The sequence below is a fragment of the Suillus bovinus genome, assembly GCF_016758785.1.
Source record: "Suillus bovinus strain UH-Sbo-P2 chromosome Unknown EDB93scaffold_26, whole genome shotgun sequence".
Lineage (NCBI taxonomy): Eukaryota > Fungi > Basidiomycota > Agaricomycetes > Boletales > Suillaceae > Suillus > Suillus bovinus.
Window position 1 is genome coordinate 1 of NW_024542082.1, and position 22,135 is coordinate 22,135.

At 44.7% G+C, this 22,135-nt stretch overlaps 6 protein-coding genes across 6 annotated transcripts; 5 read left to right on the top strand and 1 right to left on the bottom strand.

Annotated features, from left to right (window-relative positions):
- Nucleotides 1-1,750, top strand: EDB93DRAFT_1103805 (uncharacterized protein; the record flags this gene model as incomplete). Its single annotated transcript, XM_041447343.1, has 9 exons — nucleotides 1-42; nucleotides 109-129; nucleotides 191-257; nucleotides 428-503; nucleotides 554-754; nucleotides 986-1,125; nucleotides 1,173-1,324; nucleotides 1,404-1,454; nucleotides 1,499-1,750. The coding sequence occupies 9 exons, from the start codon at nucleotides 1-3 to the stop codon at nucleotides 1,748-1,750; spliced, it is 1,002 nt and encodes a 333-aa protein (XP_041307814.1).
- Nucleotides 1,751-5,944: 4,194 nt separating this feature from the next.
- On the top strand, nucleotides 5,945-6,922 carry EDB93DRAFT_1103806 (uncharacterized protein; the record flags this gene model as incomplete). Its single annotated transcript, XM_041447344.1, has 3 exons — nucleotides 5,945-6,382; nucleotides 6,440-6,683; nucleotides 6,729-6,922. 3 exons carry the CDS (start codon nucleotides 5,945-5,947, stop codon nucleotides 6,920-6,922), a joined length of 876 nt encoding a protein of 291 aa, XP_041307815.1.
- A 623-nt stretch (nucleotides 6,923-7,545) lies between these two features.
- Nucleotides 7,546-9,808, top strand: EDB93DRAFT_1337181 (ATP2, beta subunit of the F1 sector of mitochondrial F1F0 ATP synthase). Its single transcript, XM_041455355.1, has 6 exons — nucleotides 7,546-7,780; nucleotides 7,879-8,442; nucleotides 8,507-8,825; nucleotides 8,876-9,209; nucleotides 9,259-9,426; nucleotides 9,478-9,808. The coding sequence occupies exons 1-6, from the start codon at nucleotides 7,609-7,611 to the stop codon at nucleotides 9,541-9,543; spliced, it is 1,623 nt and encodes a 540-aa protein (XP_041307816.1). The 5' UTR covers nucleotides 7,546-7,608; the 3' UTR covers nucleotides 9,544-9,808.
- Nucleotides 9,809-10,244: 436 nt separating this feature from the next.
- Nucleotides 10,245-10,742, top strand: EDB93DRAFT_1103808 (uncharacterized protein; the record flags this gene model as incomplete). Its single annotated transcript, XM_041447345.1, has 1 exon — nucleotides 10,245-10,742. The coding sequence occupies one exon, from the start codon at nucleotides 10,245-10,247 to the stop codon at nucleotides 10,740-10,742; it is 498 nt and encodes a 165-aa protein (XP_041307817.1).
- Nucleotides 10,743-11,911: 1,169 nt separating this feature from the next.
- Nucleotides 11,912-13,972, bottom strand: EDB93DRAFT_1250197 (uncharacterized protein; the record flags this gene model as incomplete). Its single annotated transcript, XM_041452970.1, has 5 exons — nucleotides 11,912-11,933; nucleotides 11,986-12,865; nucleotides 12,921-13,184; nucleotides 13,234-13,340; nucleotides 13,575-13,972. The coding sequence occupies 5 exons, from the start codon at nucleotides 13,970-13,972 to the stop codon at nucleotides 11,912-11,914; spliced, it is 1,671 nt and encodes a 556-aa protein (XP_041307818.1).
- A 3,317-nt stretch (nucleotides 13,973-17,289) lies between these two features.
- EDB93DRAFT_1250199 (uncharacterized protein) lies at nucleotides 17,290-19,767 on the top strand (the record flags this gene model as incomplete). The annotated part of the gene is made up of 8 exons (XM_041452971.1): nucleotides 17,290-17,310; nucleotides 17,366-17,737; nucleotides 17,785-17,978; nucleotides 18,030-18,343; nucleotides 18,637-18,789; nucleotides 18,840-18,958; nucleotides 19,028-19,155; nucleotides 19,215-19,767. 8 exons carry the CDS (start codon nucleotides 17,290-17,292, stop codon nucleotides 19,765-19,767), a joined length of 1,854 nt encoding a protein of 617 aa, XP_041307819.1.
- Between the last annotated feature and the right edge of the window lie 2,368 nt (nucleotides 19,768-22,135).

A 22,135-nucleotide genomic window follows, 5' to 3' on the forward strand; every position in this document is an offset into this window, starting at 1 on the left:
ATGGGCTTCGGTCCCATGTTTGAGATGTGGAGATATTGGCTGGTATGTATATTGCTTGTTGAGTCCATGCAAGTACATTTGAATTGATGCTATTCATCCTTGTGGAAGGTGATACTACACAAAGTCCTTGTATGTTGCACTTCTCTCTCTGCCCTTGCATTGCCACTCACCAGTAATAACTCTAGCTAAGGTGAAAGCTGCTGCATCAGCAGGTGGCCCTCCAGGAGGAGGGTCTCTCCTAGCTGCAACCTTACACTGTGAGTGATATCCTGTGGAAGAATGTTCATCAAGATTTACACTACTGCAGCAGGAATGCAGCAACTATCTGATTTACCCAACCCATTGGGTCGTTATGTGGCTGTCATTGGGCAATATCACTTGCAGGAATGCACTATCATTGCGCCTAACATCTGAGATGGCCATGGAGTTCTCATTGGACCTCATGAATACTGCTCGAAGATCAAAACTGGTGATGTTGTCTTATTAGAGTGCCAGCTTAAATTGTAAGTCTAACCTTGAGCTTATCATTGTCAAAAATCTGATAGAGCCATAGATGGACTATTTCCCCAAGCAAACAGGAAAATAGTGCTCATGAGGACAAGAACAGATCTAGGTGTTACCAGGTCATGCTCAAGTCCATGAAGTTGATGCCTGATGCTGGGGTCAGTTCTCAGATGTTTGCAAGCTACTTCATCAATGTGAAAGGAAAACACAAAGCAGTTGATGTCGCTGACAAGGGTCATGTGAAGAAAAGGTTTGCAGTGGACAACACTGATTATGAGGGAGAAGGATCTTGAAAGGCTGATGATGGTGTGGAGGATGATGATGACCTTTATGGTGAACAAGCGATGGAGCTCACTGAAGAATAGAGAGTAAAAGTGTGATTGGCAAAGTCAAACAGTAATCACTCAAATGTTTATATAGATGTGTCTAAATTGTAAGGATTGTGCTCGAAATATATGTTTGTGTCTCAACTCGTTGAAAGCGGGATGTTGCAAATGGAGGAGAAATACAACATGTTACACCAGAAAGAGCCACATAAAGACAGCCCTAAACCCATCAAGATTGTTGTGGAATGGAGTTGCATATCCAAGGGCTCGCCTTCATCACAATCAAACATGAACTGTGAGACCCTGTCCTTCTGCATAAACATATGCTGACCTGGGTGACAGTTGCTTGTGATTTGAATGAAGATATCATCATGAAAGTCCTTGATAAAATGGCGATATCTGATGTCACATCAACAAGTTGCACAACTTGGAGGTTGCACAAAGTGGGGAAAAGTGTCATTCTGAGATGCTTCAGGAGGCTGTTGGAATCATTTGTGGGTCAAGATTTCCACAATTTCAAGAGAGTACTATGTCAATCCAAAGGCCTGATAACTGTTAAGATCGTGCTCAAAGGTTCAATCCGAAGGGCTTGGCTTCAGCTCGTGTGCTGCGCCCCTTCCCCGAGTACGTGCCCCTAGCTTTCAAAGGCTAATGGACGATGTCCAAAGGGCGTCAGGCGATGTCCGGAAGTATTGGACGATGTCCAGATTCTGATTGTCCAATGTGCAGGAATTCCGGTGGACATTCGGGAACAGGTGATAAGACTAATCCGGACGATGGCCGAACTAGAAAGGAAACAGTGGAGGACTACCAAAGGTAGAGGCAGAGGTGATAAGTCTATCGGGATCGACCCTAAGACTAGTGGAGGTCGACGAGAGAATAACTCAAGTCAAATGGAGGGGAGAATGAGCAGAGTCTAAGATAATATTCGAACTAAAGATGTACATAGATTCTACAGGGTTTATATACTATGGAGGACTTAATGGAGGACAAGCCAGCGCAGTCCGAAGCTATGCGAGGCTGTGGACGGATGTTATAGAAAAGTCAAACACTAGTCTATCGAAAATAGTAAATGAACCAGGAGATGAGAACAGAGGAAAATAAAGGCAGAAGTGAAATGAGGTACAGAGAATAATATAGTCTAACTGGAATAGGAACGTACAAAGGGATTAGGCACGGAAGTTAGACGTGGGTTGGATCCGGACATAGATAGAAGTCGGTCAGATCTGGAAATCCGGAAATGATGTGTGTGATACATCCGGGTCCGGAACGCGGGATATGACAATAACGGGATCAAGTGCACAATGCATACTCACTGGAGAATTCAAGCAGGTTATGCAAGACTTAAACATGGTAGTGCCAGTTGAAGGCTTCCAAAATCTGGACAATTTCATAGTCAACAACATGGGTTACAGCACAATATTTCATGTCAGTCACCCTGCAATAGCTACCAGCATAGGACATTTCTGCAAATATAGCCAGGACACCCACATTATCACACTCGCCTCTCCTGTCAACAAAGACCACATTCTGCACCTAATTTTAAATGCTCCCACTACTGCTGACATGATATGCATAACAACAGGGGGTGTGACATGCTTTTATCCACAATGGCTGGAACAGAGAGTGGTGATTTGCACCCACATAGGCAATTTGGTTGGATTGGACCACAAACTCAGTTGTGCTGGTGATCTGAATGAAAATCTGAGAGTGGAGACCAGGATGGACTTCATTGGAGAGGAGTGCTAGAACTGATGCCCCACACTATGGCATCATGTCCAGGAGAGATAAATGCGCAAATCTATCAACTGGGACACGGATGACTCGGTGACAAACACATTCCACAACATTGACGTTGAATGGTGGCTGAACTGGTACTGCACAAATAATGTCTGTCACTACAACTTCACTATCATGTCAAGGAATGTGGAAGGGGTGGGTGTGTCCAACCATATGTGCAACTATAAATTCAATCAATGTGTGTCACTAACACTGCCAAATAGGGTTAGACGTGAAATTCATTCCAAGAGAAATACACTGTCAATGACCAGTAGGAGAGGGACGGCAGTTCATATCCATAGCCACTGATGTGACTGTGCAGAGATTCTTACAGTGCTTCAAGGGTGTTTTCTATGGTATGGCATACCACAGGCCATTTTTGGTCTCAATTCCGGTGATTGATGGCATGAGGAGGGCACCGAGGCTCAACGACCTATATGTTAACTACTGGGTACAACAGCAAGAACTCAACGCTGTCACATGCACATGACAACACCTACAATGCACATTCTATGATGTTCCAAACACCATGATGGCTCTGAATGGAACCTACACAGTGTTTTTCGAAAAGATAGAGGATAATACTATGTTGAACTGTCTATTGCATTGGATAGTACTGGATGACGGCAGGTCTGCTGTAGTGAAAGGAAGTATTCTAATGGTAAAGCAGAGCTCGTGAGTCGATGGCCAAATTATGGACATGACTAAGGATGACATGCTGGTGTCCAACATTATAATTAACAGGTGAGTGGCAAGCTACATGAGTGTCTGTATATAACTGATGAAGAATGGAGTGCATTGCATTATGGTTGCTTGTGATCATTTTTGGTGTATGTCTGTAGCTAATCAAGTTTTCTGGGACTTAAGTACATGTGTGAACAGCCCAAAAACTGAGTCAGAAGCCACGATCTCCAGGTAAGACAGCACCATGAAGCAAGGTTTGATGGATGCATGAAAGTAAAGATGCATTAAGGTTTCGACAGGGAGGATCCTCTTTAACTCCACATGCATCAGAAGATTGCACTGTGTGCCTGGCAAACATTCACTCCATTCATGTGCTGGGAAAGGACCCTGTAGGACACACAGGAAGAAATCACATAGAAGTTGTATTAGATATAAGGTAGACATTGTGCGGATTGTAACCGCCTCACATGATTGTGACTGACTGTGACACTGTGCAGTATAAGTGTGTAAGCATATGCCAGGTGATGCTGAATGTGCATGAAGTAGTATATCAGTAGTAAGCAACATAATGTATTGCTCATTGTATAAGTAGTCAGACTGATGCTTGCCAAGGGGTGGGTGGCTGTCAGTGCCTCAGTGCTCATTGAACTCCTTCACCTTAATCAAAATCAAGAAGCAACCAGGCATCATAGGCTAGGACTTCAGCTAGATCAAGACCCTGAGTGCAAACAGTGTGCACTGTATGATTGTGCGCAATGGTCCACACTGTGCCTGAAATTGTGAACAAATCGTATTATGTATGATACATGTGTTTACTGGCAAAAAGAGGTCAATGGGAAAACAAGTGCTGAGTGACAAATAACACAGAGAGTGCAGGCTCATGAAAAGCTGGACGAGATGGAGAGGCCTGGATGTCACTGCCTGACAAAACATGAAAATGGGGAGAGTCCCTGCCAGTGTGTGATACTTATAAAATTGGGGGGTCAGGACAGATTCGTCATGAGAAAGATGACTGACTCAGTATGAAGGCAGTGTCACTATGAAAGACATCCAAGAGTTGCAATAATGCTACAGACATGGTGGTTGTGGAGATGACGGACAGTGGGGAGGCAAGACAGAGTCGTTGAACCATAGACCAAAACATAGCATTGGATCTTGCAATGGCACATCTGTGAGACTTATTTTCCTGAGCAGGGGGGAAATGATCTGGGACCCCAATCCCATGTTTTGAAGACCGCAGGAGCAATGTTTGTGATTTGATATAAGTTCAATTGTGATGTGCTATGTATGGGAAACCAAGGAATCAGGATTGAACAATACTCTAATAGGCCTACATTATCCAAATGCATGAGCGAGCGCATCCATTGTACACAAGGTCTATTCAGCATTGAATGCATCTGCCAGAGCATACCCTTCCACAGCATCATCAAGAAAAAACATAAAGATGCCCTCTCAAATGAGGAAGGCAACAAAGTCTATGTAAGGAAGAGTACCCTCAGATTCAATCAGTGCAACACATGTGGACACATACCTTTGAACCTCTGACGATTGGGCATATCGTGAAGAATATCAGACAAGTCTACAATGGGATATTCTGTAGTGTTTGTCCAAACACAGGTGCAGTTGTGGTACATGGAAAAGCGGGAAGATGCTGTCTCGCTTTATTCTGTATTCTCTGTCATCAGCGAGAAGAGAGGTTCATCATAGGAAAACTCACATAGAACCAGATAGAGCCCAGGAAGTTCACAGTTAATGTGTGACATATGGGTTACAGTGTCAGTTTGGAGGCAGTAATGATGAATGAGAAAGACTGCTGAGGTTGGGCCCTGTGAGTCAAGAGTGAGACATGAATAAGTGGATATCAATATATTGGGCCAATTTATGTGATCTCATCGGATAGATCTTGCACAATTCCAAATATTCCATGAATGATCATGTTTGACGTTCTTGGTGGGCTTAATTAGAAGGATCTCATGGTGCAATCACTGGCTGGAATGGGGTGGTGGTGCTGGAGTCTGCAGTAAATTGGTAGCATGAAACATACAATGTTGACACCCTACAACTAGTTGGTGGAGAATGTGCCACCAGATGATATCCGGATCTATGACATGTAAGAAAGAAATCAATTTGTGATGAGGAAGTCTGGTACTGACCTTCTTTTGCCAGTTTTCAGGACATGGTCCCTTGTGCATCTGATGTACCAAAACATACAACCACTCCCAGACATGGTTGTGTACATGAACACGACACATGACATGAGAGTGGTGGGTAGGCGCGTGATTGAGCAGCGGCTTACCGAGATTGTAAGGCCCTTCATCAGCCACCATGTCACACAACTACGCTATGTTCTGAACACTGCAGGCACATTGATAACAGGAAGTTGCGCTTTGAAGATGCTATTGGGTAATGATATATTTCCCAATGACCTCAACATCGTGGTCATGGCAAATGAAATGGACACAGTGGAGTTTTTCATCACACAAACCCTTCGATATTGACGTGAAGATGCACAGATTCAGGTGAACAGCAGGTTCCAGTGCACAGTGAAACATGTGGTCGTATTTTGTAGAAATGGGGTCAAAATCACAGTGTCCGAATCCACACAGGGCAATCCTTGGAGAGTCCTCTTGTCCTCTCACACTACTGCTGACATGGTAGCGATGACAGCCAGAGGGCTCGTGGTGTTATATCCGGAGTGGACATTGATGCACGTGGGTGTGATGAGCCATGCATCAGTGCTTGGTTCACAGGATGATGGCATGGGAATGATGAGGGACTCCCAGTTTCACCTTGAAGCAAGTGATAGCTTTCTGGGGGCACCTTGCAAGGAAAAGTGCCCAAGGTGTTGGCGCAAAGTGGCAGATGACAGTGGCCAAAGCCTGAAACTAGAATGGGATGAGCGTTTCTCGGTCCAACACATAATGGAGAGCTCACACTCAATGCAGTGTTTGTCACAAGAGTGTGGAAACACCCTTTGTCCCTTATACCATGCAAATAGGAACTGGACAGTATGGCTCCCACCAGAGCCCATGCCAGATGACTTACTCAGTGTCGACATACAAGAAGGCCTGATCAAACACAGTAGAGCTGTAAGTGTGTCATACATGCAGTTAATGAGTGGGTACTCATGAAAGGACACCACATAGGCGTATAGCACATCATATAGGGGCATGGTCTATGGGACAAAGGCCACACAACCTTATCTTGTGTCCGTGCCCATACACATATACGGTGTAGAATGTGAAGACCTCTCACACCTTGAAATTATACACTGGGTAAACCATTTGGGGACTAACAAGTTCATCACCTCCACTAGCTGTGGTAGAAAGACTTACAATCCAGTCTATCATTGGGACAAGATGGAGAACAAGTATGGCTACACTTTCTTTTGTGAGAACGAAACAGTGTTTCCCCCTCTGAACTCACTGATTTGAGGTCTCACGGGTTTGAATTGGGTTGATGGTGACGTGAATGGAAACATGTTGGTGATCAAGCATAACTGTGGAAACAAATGTGCCATTCACAATTGCAATGAAGACGACATTGGATACATCAACCAGATTATAATCAGGTGGATCTGCTTGGACCAAACACAGTGGAAAAAGGAATTGATATTTTGGCCAGATTAGCACAGTATTGTTGAGCAATTTCTGGGCTTGATGCTGTGAGAGAATACATATATACATGCATGTAATAAGTGACAGAAAGGAAGAGGTGCAAGGCCGCAAACAAACCAATTTAGGTGAGAAACTATTGGAGTGGATGATATAAGCGAGTCAGGGGCTGGGGCTGGGGCTGCTATGATGGTTATATTGCTAAGCTGCTGGTGTACCTTACAGCTTGTCAACTGTTTGGATGGATTTTTGGTAGTGGCAAACAGTGGCAAACTTGATGCCACAACAACTTATGCCAGTTGACTAGGTGTGTAGAGTCCAAAGTTGCGGTGTTTGAATTAAGGTGCAAGATTTGAAATAGTATGTAACTGGTAATGTGGCACTAGTATGAGACTCTCACACACTGCCAATGGTTTGGAGTCTGTCTGGGGTTATACAATTTTCTTCTACCTCACAAGAAAGTGCTCTGAGCTGACCAGGAAAGGTGAACAGGGTGAAAAAGTCTGGATTCTGCCGATGATCTGACGGGCGGAAACCGGTTCTGCTCGCAGAATGGCGGACAACGCCGAGCAATGTTTGTTGGTGCCGATAGCGGAGCTTTGAACGGAAATTGAATTTCGCACGTTTGTGAATAAGTGTGTCGGTAAGTGTCTCTCGCAACTTTATATCTGTCGTCGTCGTCGTCGTCGTTCGTCAGAAGAATGCTTACCGCCCGCGGCGTTACCCGCCTCTCACGGAGAGCGGCCAACAGTGCAAGGAACACAAGCCGGTTCGTCAACACCGCTGCTTATTCTTTGTCGCGTGTTGCCGTTCCTTCCTCCTCCCAAAAGCAAAACGCAGCCGTTCGTCCTACGCGTGCATCAGCGCAACACGGTTAGTTCCAACTTTGGGATTGTTATCTCTACTGCTTACTGAGTTTTTCTGGCTATTTTCGCGTCTTTCTATTTGGACCGGGTGAACTCGGGTTATAGCACGGACATATGCAACAGAAGTGAAGGGAGCTGTTGGGACCGTTAAAACCGTCATTGGTGCCGTCGTCGATGTTCAGTTCGAGACCGATGCTCTTCCACCTATTCTCAATGCACTGGAGGTTCAGGACTTCCACGGTGGCCGTCTTGTCCTCGAGGTCGCATCACATCTTGGCGAGAACTCTGTCCGTACCATTGCTATGGACGGTACGGAGGGTCTCGTCCGCGGCCAGAGGGTAGTCGACACCGGCGCTCCTATTCAAATTCCTGTCGGTACCGCAACTCTCGGCCGTATCATGAACGTCATCGGTGAGCCAATCGACGAGCGTGGCCCTATAAAAGGTGTCAAACTCTCGCCAATTCACGCCGACCCTCCTCCATTTGTTGATCAGTCGACCACTGCTGAGGTTTTGGAGACCGGTATCAAGGTCGTCGACCTACTCGCTCCTTACGCCCGTGGTGGTAAAATTGGTCTTTTCGGTGGTGCTGGTGTCGGCAAGACTGTGTTGATTCAGGAGCTTATCAACAATGTTGCCAAAGCCCACGGTGGTTTCTCTATCTTCTGCGGTTGGTTAAACTCGATTGTTTTTGGTCGCATCAGGCCCTTAGACTTATTTCCTTTATTCGATAGGTGTTGGCGAACGTACTCGCGAGGGTAACGATTTGTACCATGAAATGATTGAGACTGGTGTCATCAACCTTGAGGGCGACTCCAAGGTGGCTCTCGTCTTCGGTCAAATGAACGAGCCCCCTGGTGCACGTGCACGTGTCGCGCTTACTGGTCTCACTATTGCCGAGTACTTCCGCGACGAAGAAGGCCAGGATGTGTTGCTCTTCATCGACAACATCTTCCGCTTCACCCAGGCTGGTTCCGAGGTATCCGCTCTGCTTGGCCGTATCCCCTCCGCCGTCGGTTACCAACCTACTCTCTCGACTGACATGGGTGGCATGTATGTGCACTACCGCGTTCGCTCTAGTATTCATTTGACCTTGGATTTAGGCAAGAGCGCATCACCACCACTAAGAAGGGTTCAATCACTTCAGTGCAAGCAGTCTACGTTCCCGCTGATGATTTGACTGATCCTGCTCCTGCTACTACTTTCGCTCACTTGGACGCTACCACTGTGCTGTCGCGTGGTATCGCCGAGCTTGGTATCTACCCTGCTGTCGACCCCCTTGACTCCAAGTCGCGCATGCTTGACCCCCGTATTGTTGGTCAAGAGCATTACGAGGTCGCCACCGCGGTCCAGAAGATTCTTCAGGACTACAAGTCTCTGCAAGATATCATTGCCATTCTTGGTATGGATGAGTTGTCAGAAGAGGACAAGTTAACGGTCAGTGATACAAAGACAGAAGTAATGGTGTAATGCTGATGGAGACTAGGTCGAGCGTGCTCGTAAGATTCAGCGTTTCATGTCGCAACCTTTCCAGGTCGCACAGGTGTTCACGGGTTACGAAGGCAAGCTAGTACCTTTGAAGGACACCATTCGCTCTTTCAGGGAGATCCTTTCCGGTACACACGATAACTTGCCTGAGTCTGCATTTTACATGGTACGCACACATGTGTAAATTTGGGGTCGCGTTCATTGATGCGTTAAACAGGCCGGTACGATCGAGGATGTCAAGTCCAAGGCTGAGCAGCTCGCCAAGGAGATAAGTGGTAACTAGATAAGACATTATATTCGCTCTACTTGTCCATTACTGCTATCCACGTAGAATAGAGCTGCACTTGACAAAAAGGGGATTGCATGAAGTGAAAATGTGGCGAATACCTGACAAAGGAATCACCTTACCACCGACCCATTGACTTTACAGTCTCGAATGGAACTCCTTGTAAAAAATACTCCAATGTCCCACCAATCCATATTCCATGTCCTTTAAGTGTTGATTTTTTCTAACTACCTGAGTTCCCATAATCAGTACATATACCGTCGCTGATACTAGCCAGGTTCACAGTAGCGTTTTCGAAGTCGTTTTCGTCGTCATTTCCATCTATAAAGTAAGGGAGGATGGGTGAGGGAAGTACCGGACGCTCGCGTGGTTTTCGCGTAGGGCCATGTGCGTTTCGCTAAAGGTCATGCGTTTTTCGCTAAACGCCATGTGGTTTTCGCTTACCTCGCTTAAAGCTCGATTTGGAAACTCGCATGGCTGTCACGCGTCCGCTGCCCGTTAGGGCAGCACTCATTGAAAAACATTTATTATTTATGAAATTAAACATAAATTCAACTACATATTAAGAAAAGACAATTGAGAAATGGGAAATGGGAAAGGAGAATAGGAGAATGAGAGAAATGGGAAAACAGAAAAAATAGGGAAAATAGGAGAATAGGAGAACAGAGAACAGGAAAACAGAACAGGAAAATAGAAGAATGGGAAAAACAGGAGAATGGGAGAATGAGAGAAGGGGGAAGGGGGAGGACAAGAGGACGGGAGGAGGACAACAGGACGGGAGGAGGACAACAGGACGGGAGGAGGACAACAGGACGGGAGGAGGACAACAGGACGGGAGGAGGACAACAGGACGGGAGGAGGACAACAGGACGGGAGGAGGACAACAGGACGGGAGGAGGACAACAGGACGGGAGGAGGACAACAGGACGGGAGGAGGACAACAGGACGGGAGGAGGACAACAGGACGGGAGGAGGACAACAGGACGGGAGGAGGACAACAGGACGGGAGGAGGACAACAGGACGGGAGGAGGACAACAGGACGGGAGGAGGACAACAGGACGGGAGGAGGACAACAGGACGGGAGGAGGACAACAGGATGGGAGGAGGACAGCAGGCAGTAATCCATAGGAGATGGGGCACAGAACACCAGACACAACAGCAGATGAGAAAATATATATATTCAATAGTATTTTGACTTTTGTCAAAATCCTGCTCAAAGTATGTAACTTATTTTGAAATTTTTATCACAACTCTGAATGAAATATAATTTATTTCAAACCCTGCAATGATTATTAAGACACCCAAAGTAGGATGAAGCTGAAGGCCAGGAAGCCAACAAAGAGCGCGAAGCGCTCTTTTTGCTTCCTGTGCCAAAGGCACAACGGGTGTGTGCTAGTTTGGCATGAACAGCACAGCATCGGAATGTGAAATTTGGTAGAATCTGAGCCACGAGGGTATACTGTCATAATTATCAATACAAACCCAGGGATAGTAACAGGATAGTTTTTGATACTCAGTGAGGATCCCCAGCCTCCACAATAGTATCGGCTTCTCTGTATCAATACTCATGCCAGTGCTGTTCTCGGGCATTTCCGGCCATCCCATTCAGGATGTACCTTAATTCCTGCTGTGCTTCTGTGCTTCTCTCTGCTTCTCTGTATCAATTCTCCGGGAAACAGCATGCCGAGTGTACCTTAATGGGACGGCAGTCCAAATATATTGCATTTCCATTCCTATTTGGGACATACCTTCTTCTCCTGTCTAAATATATTGCATACTTTGTTTTCCGTTCCTATTATTCGACACATTTACTTGTATCAATACAGTAGCACGTGCCACATTCCATTGGGAACCATCTCCTGTCTAAATATATCACATACTTTGTTTTCTGTTCCTATTACTATTAGTGCGACACATTTACTTGTATCAATACAGTAGCATGTGCCATGTTCTAGAATCTATTGTCAACCAAAATTTCATGAAGTCCCGCCAGTACAGTGTCACATGCTCTTTCAACCAAAATTTTGCCAAGTCCCACACAGGGTCCCGCACCTGTATCAATACAGTAGCATGTGCCACATTCTAGAATCTATTGTCAACCAAAATTTCACGAAGTCTCGCCAGTACAGTGTCACGTGCTCTTTCAACCAAAATTTTGCCAAGTCCTGCACCTGCGTTCACACCGATTTTTTTTGAGTCTCTTATTTCAAGTTGCTACAAAGATATTTCAACATTTGTATCATCAAGAATGAATATATTTGCGTCAATTAATACATAGTGCAAGTCGTAGACAGCGTGCATATACAAGCAACAAGGTAACAAGAACTTAAAGCGAATGCCCCCAATGAGCTTACGTGGCTTTCTTCATGTGTTAGACTTGCGAGATCTGAAAAAGACATCATGGCCCTTCTAATCCATGCTAAGAACATTTAACTTACCTCTTTGAAGTGTTGCCAATCTTGTTAGCGTCTATCAGACGGGTTGACAGAAGATGATTTCGGTTGCTGCAATGGAACGACTGATTGGCTATCTCATCAAATGGTTGCATCTCCTCCATCGGTTGGTCCACAGTGCTAGATTGAGGCTGACTACCTTCCATAGGAGTTGTGAGAGGCACAGGAACAGCAGGAACAGTGGTGACCACTGAGACAAGGGCTGTAGGAGGAGCAGGAGGTGGAACTGCCGAGACAAGAGCTGCAGGAGGTGCATGGATAGATGTCGATGTTAATGCAGGCAAGGCAGGAGGTAAAACCACTGAGACAAGGGCTGCAGGAGGTGCATGGCAAGACATTGATGTAGATACAGGTGGGGAGGAAGGTGGAACCGCCAACATGAGGGCTGGTGCACTGGGAGACGTTGGTGTTGATGCAGGTGGGGTAGAAGGTAGAACTGGTGCATTGGGAGACATCAATGTTGGTGCAGGTGGGGTAGAAGGTAGGGCTGGTGCATTGGAAGATGTCGATGTGTCACTTGCGAGAGGCCCAGTGGCAACATCAGGAACTGCCAACAAGGGGGCTGCAGGGGGTGCATTAGGAGACGGTGGTGTTGAGTCACAGAGCTTATCATAGATAGAAGGCGCTGTAGCTTGACCCCAAATAACAGGATGTGCACGGGGTATTTTCTTGCCTTGGACAGAAGGACTCTGTGAAGCCACACATGCAAAGGCATCGTGAAGATGGGGCAGAGAAACAATGGGAATCCTACCAGCATCGAAGTCCTTGTTCCACGCAGTTATGGGTGTGTCTGGGCCATCCTGAGAAGGGAAGGGAGGGAGTATTGGTAAGGTTGTAGTCCATGTCAGGCTCAGGCTCAGGTAAACTGATGTCCATCATGTAATGGTTGAGAGGCCCATAGAACCCAGAGTCGAAGGAACCGTTGGGCAAGGAATAGCTGTTTGGGTCATGTGAAGATGGGTGAATCACATTACAAAGTTTGCTGTCAGCGGGGTGTATGAATACACCTCCGCCTTCCATGGGCAGAGACTCCAAAGCCGACGGTTCTTGAATTGGAATTGAAGGGGTGTTAGTGCAGGCTTCAGTAAGAGAAGGGGTGGGATCAAGCATGTCGACCCTGCTGAAAAAGTCAATCTGCTCCTCACCACATAATCCTTCAGGTGGTTGAGATGTAGCACTAGAAGCTGTGAAAAATTAGATAATTACCCATAATGAAAAAGGATGTGCACTCACTGAATGCACCCTTCAGAAACATTGTGAATGGTTCAACAATCTGTTTGGTGTGGTCAGGAAGTGAGTTGCAGAAGGTGAACCCAGTGCTCCCCTTCCCATGGTGAAAACTGTCTGCATATTAGAATCATTTTGCCAATGAAGTAGCAACATATACTTACCTGAAAACACAAACATCCCCGTTTGCACATGGATCCGGGCCACCTAGGTATATGCTCCCATGTCAACCAGTTGTCTCAAATATTGTCTCTAGTAGTTGCCCGGCTACTCCGCCTAAACCTTCAATATATCTATTTGTATGTTAGACACACTGAGAAACTTGAGTGAATGAAAAAGAAACTTACTGCAGTTTGAGAGTGTCTGAGGGGTTGCGTAACTCTTCTAGTTCACGTTTTACCTTGTCTGTGTGACGTTGACATTCGGCTTTGGCTTCCTCTTCCATCTGCATCACGTAGGCTTCGCCATGGGCTGTCATTGCTTTGCTGGCTTCTGCACAAAGGCTGGACATGCGGTTTGTTTGTGTGTACTCACAATTCTTCAATTGAGCAGCCACTTCTTCCTTGACTGAGGAGTCCTCCTTGTAGTCCATCTGTAAGAAATGTTCCACAGCAGTGGGTCCACATGTCCGAGCAGTCGAAGTTGCCATCAACTTTGTGATGGTCTTGGTGAACTGAGTGTGGCATGCAGTACGCATCACATCGAGGAGGAGTGTTGGTGCACATGCGATGCCATTGGCACACATGTCATGCATATGACGACTGTGACACTATAGAATACCAATGAACATTATATATAGTGGTCCATGTTTATCTTTTCCCCTCAGTCTGTTATGCATATGACTGAGGGTATGTTTTCTCTGTTTCATGTTTTGTTATGTCCCGACACTAATAGTCTATGTACGATGGATCTGACTGTGTCTAGGTACATAACAATTTAGTCTGTTATGTGCCCTGCCGGCGGAAGAGGCTGCTCGATAACAGTAAGAGCGCAGTTGCTGCATTAAGGTAGTTTAGCCATGAACCGAAATAAAAATGATGTAATGTACTCCCTTACGCTGCTTAACTAGTTTACCCAATTCTTTTGTTTGGTCGGCCGTTAAGTCGGCCTCAGTAAGAGATACCCCAGTAGTGCTGTCTTTGAAATGTATGCCAACTTTGGGCCATTTCATAAACCATTCTAGGAACATCTGGTTCAGATATACAGAGACAGTGCCCTGCAGCTGACTCAAGCTGAAGGCATCCATCTTATTCTTCAACCAAATGGTCTGTTCGTGAGTCATCCACGAGGTGCCAGGCATCTAGCATTCCCACCGAGGTAAGCAATTATCAATATAAGCTTGTATGACACACATATAGTATATTTTTTGATGTTTGATGGACCACAAGCTTGTATGAATACCCCATATAGGATGGGGTTTCAACTCTATTTCCAATTTACCCAATCAGATGATGTGTTTGCAAGGCAATCACCGAGGTTCTTTTTTTTCAACTTTTATAAGTCCCATGTACAAGACTTAACGTCAACATTTAGCCACCCTACATCTACATTTCATTACACTCCTCTTTTTGACCAATATGAAGGTCTGCCCCAATGAGGATGATACCTTCACCTTGTCCGAGCTTTGGAGTGCATTACAGCTGATACACAACCAAACTGGTAAGTTTTCTTGTCATCATTCTGCTTATGTATCTAATATTGTAATAGTCATAGTGGCCATTGACGCCAGATCACACAAAGCCCAGAATAGCCCTACCCGAGCCAACAGTAAGCATCTTATTTCGTATTCTGAAATTAATTTTATATGAAGATTCAGTTGATCCTGTCGGTGACCTGAGTGACAATGAGTTTGATTCCCTCACAGTACCACAATCTGTGACCATCTCCCAGGAAGCAACTGCCAGAGTTGTCACTGTGCAGCCTCCAGCTGCACAGACTATCCTGGCTTCACCTGCCAGCTCCTCTGCATCCTCATGCTGGTACACTGTCACTGTTGGCCATGAAACAGGTGTGTTCCAGGGCTGGTATGTTCTCCGACTACATTTTTTATCAAATAACTCAACTGTTCATAGGCACAGCAGTTCACAGTCATGTTATTGGTGTTCCTGACACATGTTTTGGTCATCACTCTTCTCGTGCTGCTGCTGACAGGGTGTATGAACAGGCACTGGCTGCTGATAGAGTATTGCAGGTACCAGCATGAGGCTGGAGTCCATGCTGTGCAATGATTGTATATGTAGATGTAGATGTATATCTGTTATCGTGCTTTCATGTTCTTGCATCAATGATATTTTCTTGGAATCCTGCTGTTCTTGAAAAATTGAGAGGCTCTTGCAGGCACTTAGAGACTTAATCAAACTGTCGGTCTTGCAGAAAGAACAATTATTGTATTAGGTTCACAACATGACACAATATCTGCTAGAAGCCCGCCCTACAGCCTGCCCAACAGTACGAACAATGTAGCACCAGTAACTAAATAAGCTGGCTCTGCCTAACAGTGCGAATGATGAGTGGTAAGTAAATAAGTGTCCTGAAGGTGTGGCAGTGCCAATGGCAAAGTGCTGTGTAATTGTGTTGATGCCTTTACAATGTTTAACACTTACAACTTTGCCTCATTATTATACCACTCATCATTTGCACTGTCAGGCTTTTTTTTTGTAACTCACGAATATCAAAAGGGTTCACTACACACAGTGGGTGGCTTTATATTTGTTTTCACAATGTTTAACACTTAAAATTTCGCCTCACTTCACATTCAATTTTTTCTAACTCACGAATATCAAATGGGCAGGCACTGGAAGCCTTCACCAGAACAAGCAGAAGCTTGTAAACTCTCCAAAAGGATTCACTACACATGGTAGGTGGCTTTTTATTTTATTTCATTCGATCAAGTGACTATTGGATGCTGTCAGGCACATTGGCTATGAATGAATCAAAGCAAGGCATAGATGGAGGCACCAGCAAGGTGTGACAGAGGTATATTCATCTTTTCAGAGTGTTTTAAAATAATGATAATGATTCTATACAGCCTACTCTCGATGTGTTCTGTACTTTGGAAGACTTATGGATGTCAACTTACAATGGAGGCAGCTGAAACCACAACGGATGTGAACCTTGCGTCAATGTCCTTCTATGTAACATGGATGAACGGGGCTGGAGTGCTGTTAGACCAGGAATTCATGGTTGAGTTATCAGAGGCAAGAGTTTTACTTGAAAATGCTGAGGCGCTGGCAAGTTTGGTTGCCAATCTCGAAGGTCCCTGTACTGTGCAACTAAAAAGAGAGTGTACACATCTCCTTCACTGTGCCCATCTCTGGCTTACATCCGAGGAGGAAATACTGCAGCTTATGGATCAAGAAACTGATGCAATGCATTACTTTCTAACAACTTAGTTTGGCAGCATCCTTAATTATGTTTGTATTTGTATTGACTTTGTACCATGTCACATGTGACAAATTTTACAACTTTTTGCATTGATCATGCCCCCGTCTCGCAAGTGCAAGCTCAACAAGTACAATTGCTCATTAATTGCGGAAAATGCCACTCGGTTTGCAACCAAACAAGCTACTAAGGACATTGAACATGGCGCGTCATGTCATACACATACATCTGTTGACGTCACCAACAGACTCCGCCCTTTAGCCAAAATGTATTTCTCTGCACCCAATGTAAAAAATGTGCCATCAACGCTTACTTCTACACCCTCTGAATCTCTCAATTTTGACTTTATTGTTGAAGACGCTTACATGGATTATATTGCAAACACCAACTTCAATCAAGAGTCACCCAGAACCACAAATGCACAGTAGGATGTGCATGGCCTCACTCCCTTTACATGTCATTAATTTCTTGTGGCTACAGGATGATCCTCAGAGGTTGTGGGTTCCAGAGCGAGACACTTTCCTTTGTGAGTTGATGAGGCTCGAAAGCTGTGGGGATGTGATGTGGTCTCAATGCTGTCATGGCTTCGGTAGTTGCAAGAACGAGCCTGTATATCGTTGCAGCGACTGTGAAGGACTTCAAATGTATTGTCAATCTTGCATGGTAGCTCTCCATCGTGCTATGTCCTTGCATCATGTCGAGGTATTTTTTTAAACATCTATTTGCGTTCTGAGTTCTTATCCTCAATTACACACAGGTCTGGACAGGCAAATACTTTCAGTGCACTTCCCTTCGTGATATTGGGCTACGTGTGCAACTCGGGCACCCCTCAGGGGTCCCATGTTGTAACCCAATACCAGCATTCGATCACGAATTCATGGTTCTTAACATTAACGGCATTCACAGTGTTGCGCTTCATTTCTGCAACTGCGAATCTGTGCAGACTCACACAACTCAATTATTGCATGCTCGATGGTACCCTGCTACAAGTACTGACCCTCAAATGGCTGCCACCTTCCGACTCCTCAATCATTTTCAAATGTATACATTTGAATCAAAGGGTTCCGCATTCAAATACTATCAAGCTTTGTCTCACTTGACAGACAATACAGGGACAGAGAGGCTCAAAGTAAGTCTTTCATTATTTCGTACATTTTGTGACTAAATATATACTAGGACTGCTATGAATCTCTCCTTTGCATGAGCTGTCAGTACCGCCATCTCATTGCCCTCAAATGGGCAGGCCATGTCCATGATATCTCTGGAATTCTGGGAACAAATTCTGGGGAACTAGCCATGGTTTATCCCACTTGTCCTCAACCAGGAAAAAACCTTCCACCAGACTGGGCAGACGCCCCTCCAGAAAAATGGTAAGTTCCTTCACTCTACACTATGTGTGTGCTTATCTTAGCACCATATAGGTGGCTTTATGGTTTTTTCATTGGTATCAACACTAATTTCTGCATGTGTCACTGCAACAAATCGTCAGAGGAAGCTGATCCGAGTTTGAGCAAGGGCTGGGCTTACTTTGTGGAGGGATCTGGGTTCAAGAGTGTCCTGGAGTTGCATGCAGGTTTCACACAGGAGAAAAGTAGCTGTGCAAGTCACAATGCAGTGAACCTTGCAGATTTGAAGAGAGTGTGTGGCCTTGCAGCGACAGGCATTGGTGCCATTGTTTGCACAAGGCATAACTTCAAGCGACCCTCGGCAGTGGGAGATCTCCAGAAGGGGAGAAGTAAGTAATTTGTTACTGTGCGTATGTTTGCTAACAACATCAAATTAGATATGTCAATATGGACTATTTGTTCTTTTCGACAATGTCACATTCAAGTGAGATGGTCGTCCTCAACATATCATACGTCATCACATGCCAGTGGAGCAAAAACCTTTGGGAGTGCATGTCTCGGTATCCTTCCAACATTCATTTGGTGCATACTAGCAAGATAATCACTTTCCTTGTGCCTAAGTTCCACCTCCCCGCCCATGTCACCACATGTCAGACAAAATTCTCATTTAATCTTATTAAAGGGATGGCCAGAATGGACGGTGAAGCATCAGAACATGGATGGTCCAATATAAACCCTGTGGCTACTAGCACACGGGAGATGGGACCTGGTTTGAGGCATGATATCCTTGATGACCACTTCGGTGACTGGAACTGGCAGAAGGTGTCTAACTTTGGTAAGTTGTTAACCTTATCATCAATCATTATTAACTGACACTTTCAACAGGTGTATTTCTTTTGCAAAAGTTCAAGGATGCCATCCCTCGACGTAATCAACATATTTCGAACCTTGTCAATTTTGAAGATGCAATTCCAGCTGAGAGCCTCGCAATCTGGCACACAATGGTAGAGGATTGGGAGACTGACTGATCCAATGCAAATCTATTTGACTCAACATCCTCACTGATGATGCAGGCTTCCGTTCGACTAGAGCTCTCACAAGTAGAAGCAGATCAGCTCAAACACGGACTCGACATATCCTTGCACTCCAAGGTTTCACCAAGTGTCTTGATAGCTGTCGGAATCAAGCTTGAGACTCAGCAGTAATTAGATTATTCAGCTGCTGTTTAACTTCACTGACAATTTGTTTTTTGTTTGACAGGTGCCGACTTATTCATGAGACCTCAAACATAGGTGCACATGCTACCCAAATCCAGTTATCCACACTGCAGCAGCGGACAAACACACTCCATTGTCAAATCAAACACTGGATCAAGATTCAGACTCTTTACATGCCATGTGTCGCATGTCTTCGTGAGACAATTGATGCTACCACACCTGATAATACAGAAGAAGACATCCATATTGAATGGAAGCTTCGCAGAGCTCAGGGACACGAAGTGTTGCATGAACTTCATCAGCACTTGTGGCTTAAGCATCATCTTACTGGCTTCAAGAGAGACTGGATTACTGGTCAACGTGGACACACAAGGTCATGTGGTATCATCAACACAGTGCAGAAGAAGATTGACAGTGCCACGACTAAATATCGCATCACTTGGAACTCCCTTGATGCTCTTGCTCAGCCTCTTCTCCAAACTGACTGGATGACTGAGTTCCTGATGCTCGAGAAAGAGGATGTCTGTGGAATGACGGAGGATCAAGCCGCGGGTGAATGTGTTTCTGAGGGACGAAGGCTAGTGTCTGTCTCATAGATTTGGAAGCAATGTTTCAGAGCTGGTGAGGAAGAGCTCTCAGATGGTAAGCTCACCTCATTATCTCACCCAGCTCCCTTCCTAAACAATTTTTTTAGCTATGCGCATTGAGTGATGCAAGGCTCGTGCATGTGCTAACTGGTGGTCCGAGGAGGTCAAGCTATTGCAAGAGGAGATGCGGTGCATTGACCTGCACCAAACTGGTCTGGTGCATGACCATGCAGTGTTAGTAAATATTTTTCGGAAATTTTGCATGGAACGAATTTTGTGTTATTTGGCTCGAAGATGACTCAGCTAGATTCTCATGCATCTGAAGCTTCCATGAAAAATATTTCCCGGATATGTTTGTTTGCGGGAACTTCCAGGAAACTTTAAATACATGTGTTACCCGGTTTTACTTTATGACATATGCTACATCTCTAAATAACACCAAATACAAACAAGTTTCAACACATTATGTAAACCATGTTCTCTTACCACAGTCAGCTGATCTATGACTAAGCCTGACAAATCATGTTCATCTACGTACAATTCACATGGGGATTATGATCTATGACAAATAATATAGTATATCTAGATACGTGAGAAAACGAAAATTGAATATACCTAGGTACGTGGGAGTAAATTAGCATAGCCACGTAGATTTGTCTATATAAGGACCTCCGTTTTGGCCTGAAATGTAATCAATCTGACTCCCAGAGTCACCCTTAATAAAATTGTGAGTGAGGTTTGTGTGTGATCAGCATCAGCAACAACCACAAAGAGTTGTTCAACATTGTCAGGTACATTGATGAGACAGTAGGAGCCATTGAGCTCACTGTGCTCAACAACCTGCAAGGCCTGGCTTATTTGTTTTGAGAAATCTCTTGTTTTTCTGAGTGTTTGTGTTTGTGTTTGTGTGCACATGTCTCTGTCTCTATCTCTCTATCTGTTTCTCTAGGCTTGGGATCTATTTCACTCTGGTCTGGGATCAATTTCTTTTATCTCTGTTTCACTGGTCTGGGTTCTGTTTCACTCTATCTATTTCTTTAGCTCGGGATCTGTTTCATTCTATTTGTTTCACTCTCTCTACCCATTGAAAGCTAACAGTCTGAGTGCTCATTTATTGTTGTGTCACTAGCACGTTATAGATTCTAGTGAATATATTCTGAGTGTTTGTTTATTGCTGCTGATACTAATGTACTATTGATTGTAGCGAATACATTCGAGCCTTATCTTTGGAATCTTTGTGTTGTCTCTATGTCTGCTAAAGGCTCAGAGTAGCTTAGTGGGGAGACTTCAGGAGTTGATTATTGTCCACTTGACCTCACACATCTGAGTAGTATACTGAGCCAAAATTGTTATTTGTCAGATAGGCTTTAGCTATTGAATAGGGGACTTGGTATTGAAATCCAAGGACATCTGTTTCTGATTCTGTTTAATACTCATCGTGAGTTCCTTGGCAGCAGATTCAGTATTAGGCTAAGAGTTCTACGGAAGCTTTTAACAAGTCTTGACCTTTGATCCTACCTGTTTGCGCTGTGGGAGTGACCAATACAGCTTCGCACAACTGTTTCATAGTAAGTTTAGAACATAGCACCATTGATTGTGCCTAGTCTTAGTTCTCATTTCTTTGTTTAGCACCAGTGATTGTGCTTAGTCTTGGTTCTTTTTTTTCTGCTTCTTTGTTTCTTTTAGTCAACACCATATTGCTGGGTTGACTAGTGTTTCTAGACTGATATCATAGAGTACCTTTGTCTGACTGTAGCTTGGATATACTGACAGGCCACCCACTAATGAACACATTATCAGTCATTGGTATTTGTCTGAATCGCTGACCATGGAGATATTTTATTTTGTAGGTGTTCATCTATAGATCATCTATTTAAGAAGACAGTGTTCTCGCCTTCTTTGACTGGCATGCGGCCTGGTGGGTAGAATGTACAACATCTAAGACATGGCTTGGGCCCATAGAGAATGAGGGTGCAGTAGCATATGCACATCGGCAAGCTGCCATTTGGAGGATGATGCATGGCCACTGTTCTTCTATCTGGAGGGTCTTCCCTGACCTTGTTAACCAGTCATTGTGTAGTACTACTATCTAGCACTTCGTAGGATATATATTTTTTGTCAGGTTGTAATGTTTTTGAAATCTTTGGATTTATCTAATTGGGCCACAAGGTGGTAGGGACAGAAGGCCCGCAAAAGATCTTTGATGGATGGAAGGTGTGGATATGATCCAGCCCACAAAGGATCTTTGATGAACGGAAGGCCTGGATATGATCCAGGGCCAGGAAACAGTACTAGCAAGATCTTTTCCCGATGAGATCTTTGCACAATATGTCAATGATAGGTAGCTAATAGGTATCAATAGAGCCCTAGGTAGTAT

What these genes read in the sequence shown, in the direction of transcription:
- EDB93DRAFT_1337181 (XM_041455355.1), top strand. Translation starts at nt 7,609, where the DNA reads ATGCTTACCGCCCGCGGCGTTACCCGCCTCTCACGGAGAGCGGCCAAC. An exon ending in CAGAAGAGGACAAGTTAACG is followed by an intron (nt 9,210 to 9,258) that starts GTCAGTGATACA and finishes GATGGAGACTAG; the next exon opens with GTCGAGCGTGCTCGTAAGAT. An exon ending in CTGAGTCTGCATTTTACATG is followed by an intron (nt 9,427 to 9,477) that starts GTACGCACACAT and finishes TGCGTTAAACAG; the next exon opens with GCCGGTACGATCGAGGATGT.